At 36.9% G+C, this 16153-nt stretch overlaps 1 protein-coding gene across 1 annotated transcript in view; it reads left to right on the forward strand.

Moving 5' to 3' along the window:
- The window catches only part of BRCA2 (BRCA2 DNA repair associated), a 40009-nt gene that overhangs the window by 18409 nt on the left and 5447 nt on the right, over positions 1-16153 (forward strand). Inside the window, exons 13-21 of the mRNA XM_067291099.1 lie at positions 3063-3132; positions 3515-3945; positions 4947-5137; positions 5776-5963; positions 10675-10845; positions 11152-11503; positions 12178-12333; positions 14421-14565; positions 15934-16055. Coding sequence (XP_067147200.1) covers positions 3063-3132; positions 3515-3945; positions 4947-5137; positions 5776-5963; positions 10675-10845; positions 11152-11503; positions 12178-12333; positions 14421-14565; positions 15934-16055 — 1826 coding nt within the window. The remainder of the gene's footprint in view (positions 1-3062; positions 3133-3514; positions 3946-4946; positions 5138-5775; positions 5964-10674; positions 10846-11151; positions 11504-12177; positions 12334-14420; positions 14566-15933; positions 16056-16153) is intronic.

Raw genomic sequence — 16153 nt, forward strand, 5'->3', positions numbered from 1 at the left:
ACAGGAAAATGAGAAGGTATTGACAATCTTAACATGTAATTTGTGAGGAATGTAGTTACTGACAGGCATCTGCATTACAGATGTTTTTAATATTTTGAGCCAGTAACATGGAGGCTAATGAAAATGAAACCAAGGTTTTAAAATTTGAGATGACGTTTTGTGGAAAGCTGATTTTACTAGGGTGCTAGGATCATGTGATTTTGACCACTGCTTTTGATCATAGGATAAACTGTTTTTTTCTTTTAAGTAACTTGTTCTTTCTAAGTATTGTTGGATCTCACCTGGAATTGAGTAGCAGGATTCATTCACTAAGTCAGAAAAGCATGTACAACTAATAATTATTGTCAGATCTTTTGTCTTAGATGAGAGATGTTTCTTCACAGCTGCTGCTTTTGGAAGCCCTGAAAATAGTACAGAGTGTAAAAGAATCCAGTTTGATGGGTGGATTTTTCTGATGATGTAGAGGACTCCCCCTTTCATATACCCAGTGCTATAATAGTGCTAGCTAGATCTGGGAAACATTTTATCCATCTCATCGATACCACTTCCATTTTGGATTGTCTCAGCCAGCTATTCCCTAACCTAGACTGTGATCTGCATCACTGATTACAAGAATTTGGAAAGCCTCACCTTCCTATTTCTTTAGATAATGTGAATGACTTTTCTCTTGAAGCTATGATGCAGAAAGATTTGGTCATGAATGGTTTCTAATGTTATTGTTCAGACACACAGGTTCAGTTTTGGTCCACCTTTACTGTCCATTTAAGGAAGTACCTTTCATGCCAGGCTACTCCCAAGGGAATTATACTTGGATTTCTTCTGCAAATGGGAATTATAAAACTTGTAATATTCTATTTAAACAGTTTTTTAAAAATACTTTATTCAAAGTATTTCTCTCATTCTAAGAAGAAAGCTGAAAGGGGAATCATACTTAATCTCAGATTGTGAATGTTTTCATTTGCTGCATCAGATTCAGGAAAAAAAAATCCCCTGTGATCCCTTCAATATTTTATGGGAGATTCAAACCACTTTTCTTGAACATGATTCCAACACTCAGAAAATTTCTTTGATTCTTGATGAGCGCATACTGCTATCAACAAAGTTGACTTCCTTTTGGCCTTGCAGTAGCATCAAGAAAGTTTACAGTTATCACAGTAACTATAATGACTTACCTACATGAGTGTGCAGAAGTGATTCTGTAACTAGATATTGGACTCCTAGAAAGCTATTCTTTTGAACAAATTCATTGGTTCCTGAATGCAGCCTTAAATCTGTTCTAAGCATAAGATTCATGATTCAAAGAAAGTTTTAAATGGAACTTGTAAGTTGCTGCCAGAGAACAATTTTGTACCCTGCATCTGTAAATAATATCCTATCCTGAAACAGAATCTGGACAGTGTTACTCTGTATGGTGGAACAACTGAAAACAGTTGTTCTATCCAAATCTTTCCTCTGACTCCTAGATCACATGGCATCTTGTTTATATGACTTCTCATCTGAAACCTCCTTTTCACAGCCTAAAGGCACAGCACAAATCAATTTAAGTTCCAGTCAGACGTGATTTAGATATGTTGGTAAGTCCAAGATAAGCATGTCCTTAGAATAATGGAAGGAGGAGAACCTGGTTTGTGCAAACATGCTCTCTTCTTTTGCAGTTGCAGATAAAAAAAATAAATAAATTGCTAAATGAATTCTTAATTGAATGGGGAGCTTACCTGGAATAAAATATAAACATTCCCCTACCAGGAACCCAAAACATCTTACACACTCACAAATGAGAATTAAGAGTTTAGCCTTATAGTCACTTATCTTTTAGAGCTGTTTGTAACCAGTACGAACAAGAATTGGGGTGCAATAGGAGATGGCATCAGTTATTTGTTTTTCAACCTGTATTGTAACTGCCAAGAACCTTAGCTAAGACCAGTCAGAACTCCTGTGTGACCCCAGATGTGCTGGGTTTGATTCTGGTTCCCATAGTTTCTTAAGATGGCTACCAGTCTACTCATACACTTATTGCTTGCCAAGTGTTTTGACACCAGCCAAGGGGAAATACTGTATTCCTAAATCTTTCTTATTTGTCACATAAGATGACGTGTGTGGTTGAATGTCATCTTTATAAAGATCTTGCTCAGTCTCTCATTTTCCAGAGAGAAGAATCTTTAAGAAAGGTTTACATTTCTAAACTGAAAAAAAAAAAATCAGTCATGTGAGGTTAATCTTGAGTTTCGCATCAGCATTTAATTTATCAGGTGTATTGAACTATGTATTATCATTAAAGAGGAGAACTCTGTTGTTCCTTGAAAATGTATTTTGCATTTATGATGGCCTATCACCAGACTACTGACAGTTATGTTAGTTTCCTTGGTTTTAGCCACAGCAAGATTTTTTGAGAACCTGTAAAACAGTCATCCTTCTGGTGTCGAACTTTCTCTGTTAGGAGTTTTTAATTTGTGTTTGTTGGTCTGTAACTATCGGTGTATCCTTGGTTTAGTTGATAAGGATAACTGTAATGCTTAGATCAAACAGATGTTGGCAAAATATCTGGTGCTGGCCATGTGGAACATGTCAAATGCACAAGAGCATTGCATTCCAGAGGATGCCAGTTACTGAACTGGTAAATAGAAATATTTCTAGGGGCAGTCAGATTATGAAAGACAAGTTTGTGTTATAAAAATTTTTTAATATTCAGAAATGTAAAAGATAATTGGTTTTTCCTTCTGTAAGTGGTTTCTAGCAGTACTGTTGAAAAAAATAGTTCAGATATCAAGAGCTGTTCTCAAAGTAAGATTAGCCCTGGAAATGTTAAATGTTTTGTGCCTGATTTTTTTTTTTTTTTTTTTTTTTTTTGTTCATTGAAGATAAGCTAGGAAAACGGAAATGGCTTTCTCAACATCAAAGACGTTTTATACAAAGATTTTATTGTAAAAAACATGACGAAGAACTGTTTTAACCCACTTTGCAAACTTGTCTTTCTCTGTATTAACATTATAAATATATAGATATGTTCTGTAAATGTCCATCCATATAATGTACCATTTCAAACTTTTTTTTTCTAATTACAGGCATTTTCAAAGACAGAAGAAAATTTATATACCATGTTCCTTTAAAACCCATAACTTGTGGACCTTTGGGGTGAGTAATTTATAATATATTTTAAAGTTTCTTAAGACCTTGCAGTTTCTTGTGACATTTTTAACCTACGGTAGTAATTTACTACCCAACTTTCTAAAAGACTAATCATTTTACTTCAGAATAAACACATCAAATTACCTATGACATGTATTGCTGCAGTAGTCCACTGAGATGAAAACCAGAAATTTTACACTTTTCTTTTTTCTCAGTAGATGCAAATTAATTATTCATTTTTTAAAATGTCAAAGACTAGATAACATTCTATCTTTTTATTGACATGGTGTTGAAAGTTACTTTACTAAATTAAGAATGTCAAAATTTTTACAAAGATTTTTATGTCAGGAAGCTGAACCTATACGCTTAAATATTTTCGCCTCTGCAGTGCTACTAAAGAACGACAAGAAGTCAAGACTCCTACCTTTACTCTACCGGATCAAGACTTCAAAGGATTTAAATCTAAATCTGCTATTTTTCAGCACTGTGCACTAAGACAGTCTTCAAGTGGTACTTCAGGGTTTTCTACTCCACATAAGGCCTTGGCTGAAGAGACTGAAGAAACAAGAAGTTTATACAAACCTGGCAGAACTGTTAAAACTTTTATTCCACCCTTCAGAACAAAGCTGACTTTTTCTACAAATGAACAAGACAGCAGCAGCAGATGTGACTCATTGATCAGCAAAAATATGACTAAAGAGAGGGAAATAAATCAGATCACAGCTGAACAACATACTGCTGCAGCTCACCACCCCCAGTCAGAGGGCAGCAATTGCATTCAGCAAGCAGCAGACACTGACTTAGAAAATGGCAATTCAGGTATTTTCAGATTTTGATCACTTACCTACTACAAATACTAACAATCAGAATTTGATCTTTAAGGGCTTTGCACATTCTGTCAGACTTTTTATTTTCTTTATAAGCTTTTTGTAGGGAAATTAGGAAATCATACTTTATACTGTGCTCATTATATGGCATGCGCATCTTAAAAGTTAATTACGCATGTGAGCAATTTGGTTTCACATGCTGTTTCCGGAACAAATGTTTAAGTTGGTTATGTTTCATCTGATATTTGATTTTATATGTATATAAAAGATATATATATAGAGAGAGAGATATAAAAAATCTATAAAGATCCTAGAATACTTAAATTGTTTTTTATATATATATATAGGCCACTTTATAGAGTGGCCTTGCTATACTTCATTCACTTCTATAGACGCATATATACATTCTGTTTCCTGATTAAAATGTAGGCCTAACCATACAAATGGCTGACTGTGGCATTTTCAAAGCAGCAGAGTTTAAATGCTCTGTTCTTTCACTTTCATTGGTATGCGGACTTACTTATGCCTTCTAGTCTCTCTAGAATGTTTCAGTATGTATAACTTATGTAACTACTAAAATCACATAGTTTGGATTTCTTCAGAAGAACTCATGTATATCAGTTTAAACATATGCATAAGTGTTTGCAGATCTAGATCCCCTGTTTACAGGTCAGGATCTCAGGATTACAGGTGTTTTAGTCATCATCTACCTGTTTCTTTTCATTTGGCATTTTCTATGAAGATAGAGTTCAGTCTGGGGAGAAATATACGGTATTTAGTTCAGGGACTTCAGTTCATTTCATGTCAATATTTTTCAAATACCTTCAGTAAACACTGCTTTTTACATGCTTTAAACTTTGAATATTTAGACTGTTACAGATTCTAAAGACCTGTGTAGTGACTTGGAAAATATGCATCTTTGAATCTGCTTTTATTATATGACTATCTTTGATAATATTGTAAGCAGGTTTTCATGATTTTTTATTTTCGCAGTTATGAGCAAGATGATGACAAATCTCCACTGTGCAAGAGATCTGCAGGAAATGAGAATTAAAAAGAAATATAGACAAAATATTAGCTCACAACTAGGCAGTCTTTATGTCATAAAAACCTCTGCAAGAAATAGAATCTCTCTGAAAACTGCAGTAGAAGAGAAGTCTCCTAGTTCTTATTCTGCGGAGCAGGTATATTCATACCTTTATACTGTGCATCTTTTCAGGGTCTCTTCCTTAAACAGGCAAACAAAATCTTTTGAATAGATACATTTAAGTAAAATGTGTATTTTGTTTGGTTTCAAGATAAGTACAGTACAACTATTATACCAGTTGCTACAGCTTTTTAAGGAGTTTTGTGTATCCACAGTTTTTAAGAATATTCCAACTAAAAAGAATCTTATGTGTTTCTGTAACAATCATCAAATGAGAGAAGCAGAGCAAGGAAAAAATCCACCGGTGATAGCAGCCAATGACCTTTAGCCCATATAAAGAGTTTTTTTTAAATAAGCTTCTTAACACCCAGTTAAAATTTTAGTTGAGCTGAGTCAATACCAAAAACGTCTTGCTTTTGGCACAGTAAAGGTGCAAAGCCTGTTGAATTTTTGAAATCCTTTTTAAAAGCACGCATGTGCTGCTGTGCTTCTGCAAAAATAATTGTTGAGAGTTCCTCCGTTCTCCTTGGATTACATACAAAATGACAAGGTCAGATAAAAGCTGACTCAAGCTCATGAGATACTATATGTGAATTTGTAGCATTAGATGTAAAGAATCAGCTGAATTCTTACTGTATTGTCATTATTTTGTCTTTTTCATCTAATTTTTTGCAGCTTTACACATATGGTGTTTCAAAACATTGCATACAAGTTAACGCTGTGAATGCAGAATCTTTTCAGTTTCTCATGGAAGATTTTTTCAGTAAGGAGTATTTACTAGCTGGGCATGGGATGCAACTTGCTGATGGAGGATGCCTAATACCTACAGATGAGGGGAAAGCTGGAAAAAAAGAGTTTTACAGGTACTTTTACTTATGAACTTGAGGCAAGTGTGCTATATTAGCTTGCGATTCTCTTATTCCTTACAGTAAATTCAACAAAATGGTCTTTTATAACCTCTGGCTACTTTTTTACCATGCATTTTTAGTACACTTCTGTTACTGTAACTATGTAGACTACTGGTAATTAAAATCACTGTTCGTGATCTTAATTGAGCATTAAGTAAAACATAAAGTCAATTCAGAAAATTTCAAGAGTTTTTTCCATAGCGTATGTAGTCTAGAAAAATGTTACTATTTACTGATTAATTTAGCCCTTTACCATTTTGTTTAATTAATAGCATTAATAGGTTGTGATTTTTCAAGTGGAAAAGGATTTGTCTCTGGTAGGCTCAAGAGTTTGGCGGGGGGGTGAAGGAATGAAGGTTGGGTTTGTGCGGGGGGCAGAAGTTGTTTAAGGTTTCTTTGGCAGGACAAGGCTGGCAATGTTTTTTAATGATGAAGTTTTTAAAGCTGACTTACAGAAAGAAAGTGGATTTGTAGCATGATTTGAAGGAAGCCAAGATTCCACTGGTAGAACTTTCACTGATTCATTCTTTGAATGTATATATAAGAAGCAAAAAAGCATACAAACAGCTCCACTCTTCCTGGCCCACCTTCTATTCCTGGACATTTAAGGTCATTTAAGATAAACTGAGGAAAAAAAAAAAAAAAGAATGTGTTGAGTGCATATCTCCTAAACACTTTCATGAAAATTATGTTTTGTTTTGCCGTAAGCAAGTTTATACATTAAATGCAACTTTAGCAAAAGTATGTTAAACAGCAGAAGGAACTATTGGTGTACTGTTGTTTCAGCAAAACTTCAGAAAATATTGGCAAGTAAAATAATTTCTGGAGTTTTGCCGTTTTCCTCAGCCAGTTTGAGGTTGTTTCTTTTTCAAGTCAGCATCACTGTTGGTATGTGTTCACCCAAATATTCAAGCCAGAGACCTGTACTTGAGCAGTATTTGTAGTCAAGCATGCATTACCAACATACATAATATCAGAATGAAGACATTTGCAGCATCTGCTTTCCAGTACCAAAATACAACAGAGATTAGGTCTGTTCCAATTTCCAGGACTGCTTTGATTTGCAAGTCTGAGTTTGGGCTGGTGAAGTTGGTGCAAGTAATCCAGCATGGGGAAAATTGACTTGTACAAGGTGTTTACTTCCATGTTGTAATCTGAGCTTCCTCCTGGAAAAAATACTTTCTCGCCCTCCTCAGTGAGTCAGGATCATTGCTGACTTTTTCCACATGACTTTGGGAAACGTTTTTGGTGCCAACAGTATTTGTTCATCTTAGGAGAACTGTGTCCATAACAAATAACTACGCAGTAAGGAGTGCTCTCAAGATCAAGTGCTGGAATTTACAGAATCACAAAGTAGGTTAGGTTGGAAGGGACCTCCAGCGATCATCCAGTCCAAGCTCCTGTTCAAAACAGGTCTATTTAGATCTGGTCACACAGGTACTTATCTAGTTGAGTCTTGAATATCTCCAAGGATAGCGATTCCACAACCCCTCTGGGCAGCCCATGCTGGTATTTGACCACTCTCACGTTTAAAAAATATATTCAAAAAAATCCTTGTATCTAGTTGGAATTTTTCGTGTTTCAGCTTGTCCATTGCCTCTCGTCCTATTGCATGCACTTCTGAGAAGAGTCTGTCGCCATCTTCTCTGTGTCCTCCAATCAGGTAGTTGTAGACAGCAATAAGGTCTCCTCTTAGTCTTCTCTTCTTAAAGCTGAATAAAGACAGATCTCTTAGCCTCTCCTCATATGTAATGTACTCGGCCCCCTGGAACATGGGGAAACCATCTTGGTGGCTGTCTGCTGGGTTTGCTCCAATATACCAACATCTTTGCTTTGGAGAGCCCAAACCTGAACACTACTCCAGGTGTAGTCTCACAAATGCCGAAGGGGAAGGATCACTCCTCTGCTGATTTCACTCATAACAATACAGCCCAGGATGCAGTTGGCCTTTGCTGCAAGGACACACTACTGCCTCATGATCATCTTGTTATTCACCAGGACCCAAGATCCTTTTCTGCAAAGCAGCTTCCCAGACAAATAACCCCCGCCTGTTACTGTTACGTGAGGTTATTCCATCCCAGGTGCAAGACTGCATTTGCTTTTGTTGAATTCTGAGATTCCTGTTAGCACATTTCTCCAACCTGTCCAGGTCCCTTTGAATAGCAGCCTTGCCCTCCAGTGTATTGACCACTCCCCCCAATTTGGTGTCATCTGCAAACTTGCTGAAGTCAGGTTGTTGATGAAGACATTAAACAGTCAGTATTGGTCCCCATATTGATCCCTAAGAGATGCCACCAGCTGGACTTTATACTGTGGATCACAACTCTGAGCCTAGCAGGGCAGCCAATTTTCCACCCATCTTATCTACTTATCCAGCCCATATCTTACCAATTTGGTGATGAGGAAGCTTTGGGGGACTGTCAAAGTCCTTGCTGAAGTCAAGGCAACTTTGCACTCTGCTCTGGAAGTTCTTGAGTCTCTTGGTTTGACAATAAATATGAAAATATTCTAGCCAGTTAAACCATTAATTATTGTTATTCTAAATACTGTAAGGCAAAGTTAATCCTCCCACAGCTCCTTTCACACCCTGTGGCATCACATGACCCAACTGTTTCATTGACATCTCTGGGCCACGTAACTGGATGCGTTTAAGTAGTTACCCAGAGGCAGAATACACAGAGCTTAACCTAACTTGTGGCTTGCCTGTTTACTCCCCATTTGGCAAGTATTTCACTATTAACATTACCATCCCTGATTCTCCATTTCCCTCCAGTGGGGACACAATTGTTGAATATTTTTGAGACACACCTTGTCAGAGGGAGTGCTCCTACAAAGCATTTATGGTTGATGCTTAAAAGACTGGCTGGGATGTTCACCTGAGTGCAGTAACAGTGCAAGAGCTCTTGCCTACTTGTTAGTGTTTTAGAGTTTTATGCGTTTTAGTAGGTACTGGTCATTGCTTTTTCATAGGATAGGTTGCTATTTCTAGGCTGACCAGCAACACGACTACAGTGTTCCACACAAATGAATAGGACATGAGGTTTGGGTTGTTCTTTGTCAAGAAGCAGTAGACCTCTTGGAAAAATGTACCAACTCTGTATCAGTGTATTTGCAATTTACTGCTTTTACATGTTGGAGGTTCCAGTGGTTATCTTGATTCATTTCACACAATTTTCCTGTGAATGGGAAATGTATTAAAGTATTGGCACAAAACATTTTATGACTAGACAAGCCAAATATTGGCCTTTTTAGGCAGTCCAATTTCCTGTTCCAGTGGAAACTTGTCTTGGCAATCCTTTTCAGATGTGTTTCCGATTCTGGTCAGGCCACCTGGTATATGGCTTTCCTCACGTTCCTTTTTTTAGCAAAAGAAGAGAGAAACCACCAACATACTGAGAGCTGTCCCAGCACAGCCAAGGCATTTTCGGTATCAGAACTTGCTCCGGCTGTCAACATAGATCTGACCCTGAATACCAGATTTCCTGTCAAGCAATTTGTAGAGGTTGCTCCACAAGTGCCTTCAGTTCCTTTATCTTTTCTAGACTTGTGTATATTTTAAAGTATATGGTTGAGAACAAATACCTATTGACTGGTCAGCTGAATCAGTCTCTTTATCCTGGTAAGCGTATTAACTGAATCTCCATTAACTACAACATATATGCCTTCATTTAGTCATCTATATTTAGGGTCTTAATCATGAACTGAATGTTGTCTTTAACTTTTGAGTGTCCTTTACAAGAGATTACAGAGTATCTCCTAAAGCTTAAGATTACTTGGCTTTCTTCTAATGTAATGATAATTAATTTGATGGTCATGCCTGCTCTTTGTTCTCCTATGTATGAGTTTTCAGCCTTTAAATTGTTTCTTTTCCTCACCCAATGCAATACAATTCATTATATTCTTAAGTCTTCTTGAGGCTTTCTGACCAGTTGGGAACTGACTCTTTTTGTGGGGTTTAACTTGTGTTCTAACCAGTCTAATGGCTCAGCCATTTGAATCTCTAGTCTGATTCTTCCTCTTCCTTCTTTAATGAAATGGCTTTCCTAGTGATCAGGAGAGTTGGAAAAAATAAAGGTTTCCAAGACCTCTCACGCAGGTCAGAAGGGGACAGCTTGGAATCAAGACTGAATGAAAGGCAGCTTGAGCACTCATCCAACAGAGAGAAGAAAGTTCTTTCAAAGCTGAAAGTTTTGAAATGACTTGTCCACATGCATATTAAAAAAAAAAAAAAGGCAAACAAACAAAAAAACACCCAAATCACAACTTTAAAGACTGTGAGGTAGAAGGGGATTGTCATTAATTCATCAAGCAAGCAGGGGAAATTCCAGTGTTGAAAGGGAATGGAGCACACATCTGTCCCTTTATGCTATGTGCATAACTCTAGGAAGCTGACAGGGCATGTCCCTGCAGCTACTGCTAGGGTTAAAAAGTCTCCATTTCAAGAACGCATGTATGTATGCATATGCAAGCTGCCAAAGTGCATGTGGACAAGACTTTGGGAAAGACCTCCAGTTTATGGTAAGTGATCTTCTAGTTTTCACAGTAGTAATTATGCCTTTGTTATTGTTGCCTATGCAGGTGTACTGAATGCAATGCTAGGGAAAAACAGGTAAAAGTGAAAACTTGCAGTGGATTTCAGATTAATTTATTAATAATTCATTTGCAGAGCCCTGTGTGATACTCCTGGTGTGGATCCCAAGCTAATAACAGAGGCATGGGTTTACAATCACTATAGGTGGATTGTATGGAAATTGGCAGCCATGGAAGTGTCTTTTCCACATGAATTTGCTAACAGATGTTTGACACCAGAAACAGTGTTGTTGCAATTAAAATATAGGTATGCATAGCAACGTATTTGGAGTTGTAATTTGTGATACTGTGTCCTTTCTAGTTTGTAATATTTTAAATTAAGCACATCTACCTGATTTATTTATTGAAATGCTTGTATTGTTGAGCTTAATTATATCAATATTAAAAATGTATTGCATGTTATTCGCTAAAAATTTTATAAGTGTCACTTTGCTACAATGGTGCTAAAGCCTGTAGTTTGATTTAGCAATAGTTTGCTACTGTTATTTTAAAGGAAAACGATTGTGATGGATTTTGCATGTTTTAACAGAGTGTCATGGGTTCTTTTTTGTAGATATGATTTGGAAGTTGATAAAAGTAAACGATCAGCGATCAAAAAAATAATGGAGAAGGATGATACTGCAGGTAAAACACTCATACTGTGTATTTCTAAAATCATATCACTGAATACCATTGTGTCTCCTAGCAGTAACAATAAGAGTGTGGAAAGTAAAAAAGAAGCAGCAATAATTGAAGTTACTGATGGCTGGTACGGGATTAGAGCTCTTGTGGATCCGCCTCTCAAAGCGTTCTTGCATAGAAGGCGGCTCACTGTTGGTCAGAAGATCATAGTACATGGAGCAGAACTTGTTGGCTCTCAGAATGGATGTACACCACTGGAAGCCCCAGATTCTCTTATGTTAAAGGTAAAATGAAATATTAGTTCAGCTTGATTGGATGTGACTGAGAGATGTGATGGATGCTATTTACTTGGGCAATGCTGTAAACCAGATGGAGTTCTATATTCAGACAAAAGTTTTGTCAGTTTAATATCCAGATTACTAAGACATGACACAAGGCAGTTAACACTATTCAATAGGATTGGAAGAGGAAGTTTATAGTATAAAATTCTGTCAAGGTATCTGTTGCATGTTTTGTCCATTCCAAATCCTTAATTTGTTGAGACATCAAGTTACAAAAACTATTTATCCATCATAGATAATATAGAAGCTTGAGGAAGAAAGGGAGGGGGAAACAGTTTGTGAGAGGGTGAGCTTGAGGGGGGGGCTTGACTTGTCTGAGGATAATAATGTGCTGTGTAAAGTTTCAGATTTTTCTATGCTAGTATAAGGCAATGGCTTGTATTTCATGGATACTCATTTCTTAGAGAAGTTTAACTTAGCAAAATTTTAATACCTGCTTAAGATACGTTTTTCAATATGAAAAGAAACCCTGCAACCAAAATGTAGTACATTCAGGTGCAGAAATGAGAGGTTTTTAGTGAGGTTAGTGTAAAAATATTCTTCCCTCTCGTTTAGTAAGTTGGATTTCTTTTTGACCTATCAGTGTCAGTTTTTCATTCAACATTGAACTTATTCAGATTTCAGCAAACAGTACTCGATGTGCACGATGGCATGCAAAACTAGGATTTCATTGGGATCCCAGACCTTTTCCTTTGCCTTTGTCATCGCTTTACAGTGAGGGCGGTGCAGTGGGATGTATTGATGTAGTTATTCAAAGAACTTATCCTATTCAGGTATGGTATAAGTATTTTATAAATCTAATAGATTCTATTAGATCTAACTTATCTAAATAGTTAATTGTTGCATCATTTCTGAAATGAGACATAATATAGAGTGCTAAAAAGTTCATGTGTTTAATATTTCAGTAGTGACGTATCACGATGTAAGAAGAATTTCAGTTTACGCTCAGTATCCTCTGGCTGGCTTTGTTTTCAGCTTCAAAGAATGAGAAATAATTGAATTTCAGATCTAGCAAGCTAAATCTAACAAGCACAGAGCTTGTTTGAAAGGAGAGAAAAAGACACTGACAGCTTCAACTCCAAGTAGAAATGTCCAACCCAGTTTGCCCTATTAATAGCATACAATATCCATGCAAATAATTGAAATAATTTAGAACTATTTGTAAGAATATTTTTTTCTTACATATAGCTGGTTGTATTGTGTAAGATCTATTATTTATAACATTACTGAAAATACAATGCAATTTTTATGTAAAATAGAATGAAAATATTTTAAATATTCAGACAGATTTTAAATATGATCCAACTTCATTGTAATTACTTGCTTTTTAGAACAGACCCAACTATAAGGAGAAGCAGTATTTTCATTGGTAATTAGTCCTCTTAATGTTAACAGTGTAATCAGGATACAACATTCATATTTTGCTACCTTTTCTCAGAGTATGTTATACTTGGCATGTACATGTAGGGTTTTTAATTTCCTCGGCATTTGCTATCTAAAAAGTTATTTAAATGTTGGTCAATGTGGCATGAATTCCACAAAGATAGTATCAGTATTTGTTTGGGTCATTATTTTGATATTTAGTTCATTATTTTAGTGGAGGAAATTGCAACACTCCCTATGTGGACTCCCTGATAGAACTAACATTTACTTAGGTCCCAGAAAGGAGACTGTAATCTGTAGCTTCATCACAGTAGATGGCTTCAAGGCTCGGGAGGAAAGTGGTGCTTTGTATTTTGTCTCCTCAAGGGATCAGCTTGCTGATGTAGGCTCTTTTTTTTTCTTTCTTTCTTTTTTTTCCCCTGAAACACGGAAAATCTTGCTCAAACATAGCAAACATACCAAAATGATAGGAAGACCTGGACTATCTGTCTCCTTTTTACCTGAAGAGTCATGCGGTCTCAGACCCACAGTAACCCTAATTTGAGGTGTCATACTGTGTATAGTAGAGGAAATACATGCATTTAAGGAGGCAGGCAGGGCCTATTTCAACAGTTCACTGCCTCTGAAGGTCCATCCTTTATCCCTTTTTCATCCTGCTCCTGGCTGTACTGTCTTGCTGCTTCTTTATGCTAAATCTGGAACTCACCCAACCCCCTTGCTTAGCTAATTTAGTTCACTAAACCAGGAGAAAACTAAACCAACAAAGAAGCAAACTGCTTTCTGTTGGATTAGCAAACTAACATGTTCAAGTGAGGGTCAGATAAGCACTAGAGCCAGGGCAAGGGAGGAGGCAGGACTGCACAACAAAGAGCAAGGGAAGGGGCCAAAGACTACCGCTTTCAGCTGCAGTGGCCTTTTTGTTTGGCTTACCCATCTCTTCAAACCATGCACTTAAGGCCTCAAGCAAACCAGTTCTGACAGGGCTGTGGATGAGGCTGTAATCCTATGAAAACACTTCAAGCAGAAAAAGTTTAAGGACAATGGCAGAGCAGCATTATAGTTCTTTTACAGCATCTAATCCAGCATGTTAATATAGACTGTACGGTTGAAGTGCAGAGAGAAATTGGGTAGAATACAGTTCTGGTATTTTTTCATCTTTGAGTTTGTTTTTTATCTAAATGTATCTACAAGAGGGATCCAGGTATCTTCTAAAATACATCACTGATATCTGTTATGATAAACTATGATTTTTTTTAGCTGTTGCATCATATAGGTTTAACTACAGCTGCTCCATTCTGTCTGTAAAACTTTATCTAGATTTATCTACCAAGGCAGTGGGTTTTTGCCTTTTATGTATAATACTGAAAGAACTACTACCTGATCAGTTCTTAAAGCATTTTTGCTTAATATTCAGTATTAGAAGGAAGTCAAATGAGTTTAAAAAAATCTGATTTTTGTTTGAATATTTTTATTTCAGTGGATGGAGAAGATGTCAACTGGCTCATACGTGTTTCGTAACAGTCGAGCTGAAGAAAGGGAAGCTGCCAAGCATGCAGAGGATCAACAAAAGAAACTGGAAGCTCTGTTTGCAAAAATCCAAGTGGAATTTGAAAAGCATGAAGGTAAAGCTCTCATTGCTTCAAAACATGTAATGAGAACACAACTTTTTTTTTTTCTTTTTTGGCATTTACAGAAGAATTTAAAGAATCTAACAAAAGCCTCTCTGACAGTAGGGAAGAGGAAATTAGAGGGGGGATGGAAGTGAGTGTGTGCATGTTGTTTTGATATTTACTTCCTATGTATTAAGGCCTTCCAGTATGAAACAGCTGCATGCTTACGTGCTTGGCTTTGAGGCTATCTCTGAGACTCTGAGAACTTGCTGGTAGCCAGGCTACTAAAAATTACCATTGAGATGATGCTCAGGAAGGTGCTACAGGACTGAAATTCATAATTCCGTCCTCTTCAAGGATTTGACACTGTCAGACTTGTTCTAGGGGTGGGCACTGCTTAAGGTCTATCTCAATAGATGGTAGTGCCAAGATACTGAGCACTTGACATCTTTCCTCACAAACCATCATGGGATTGTGGAGACCTTAGGTCGATGGGATTACACTGCACAGCCTTGCCAGTGGTTTCTAGCAGTAGTTTCAGGTTTGTTGTTGCTACGAGTGCTGCAGTTGGCTGCTGTTTGCTGCAACCTCATTAAGCTCACTGCTGCACCAGAAATGTGTATTTTTAATTCCTGCTTGAAATCAAAGATTGGTTTATAACTCCAAACTTCCTTGATGTGACCTCCCACGTATCAGTTACCTCACTGCCTTGGTTCATGGTTGATTGGTAAATTTATCGTTACTGGAGCCTGCTATTTGAAGTCTGCTACGCTGAGGCAATTCACCAAAACGCTAGCAGCAAAGACAATTTACCTAATGAAAAGATAAGTGTTCTATCCCTCTAATGCAATAAAGTTAACTTGCGTTGTAGTTTGTGTCCTAAGGAAAGGAGGTTTTGTGTTCAGTCCTGTGGTCACCTTTTGTCACATGAGAGGAGGAGGAAGTGACAGACATACAGATCACATGGTCGAGTATCAGTGTAGTTTCATGGCACCCTGTCAAGTCCCTCACCCTCTCCTAAGTGAAGGCTCTGATATTGGCTTGCTAAGCTGGTAGAAAACTATTGCCTTGTTTGTAGCATTACTTTTCTGTTGGTTTAGCACACTGAACTGGCTCATCGAGGGGTCAGACAAGTCCCAGAACTAGTTTGCCTTTTTATAAAACCTTCCCCTAAGTTTGTGTGATATTCTAGTCTACATTGCATTTAAATGAATATGAATTCTTTTCACTAGCATTGTCCTAAAGAAAATGAATTTTTGTAGAGTAGCAGTTTGTATTTTTATTTGGACAAGGCCTAAATACTATCATGCTTCTTACATATTTTTTTCTTTATTTTTAAAATGTAATGGCTGTATCTGACATATTGGGTTTTTTTAACAGAGAGAACAAGCAGAAGAACACTGAGATCACGCATAGTCACAAGACAGCAAATCCATAATTTGCAAGATGGTGCAGAACTTTATGAAGCAATTCAGAATGCATCTGATCCTGGCTATATGGAGGTAATTGTAGATGTTACTGGGCTAATTTTGAAATGCTGGTAGAATTATTTCCAATTTAGCACCTGCTGCTAAAATCAACCATTAAATTACCATGTATT

This window comes from Apteryx mantelli, chromosome 1, assembly GCF_036417845.1.
Source record: "Apteryx mantelli isolate bAptMan1 chromosome 1, bAptMan1.hap1, whole genome shotgun sequence".
Taxonomy (NCBI): domain Eukaryota; kingdom Metazoa; phylum Chordata; class Aves; order Apterygiformes; family Apterygidae; genus Apteryx; species Apteryx mantelli.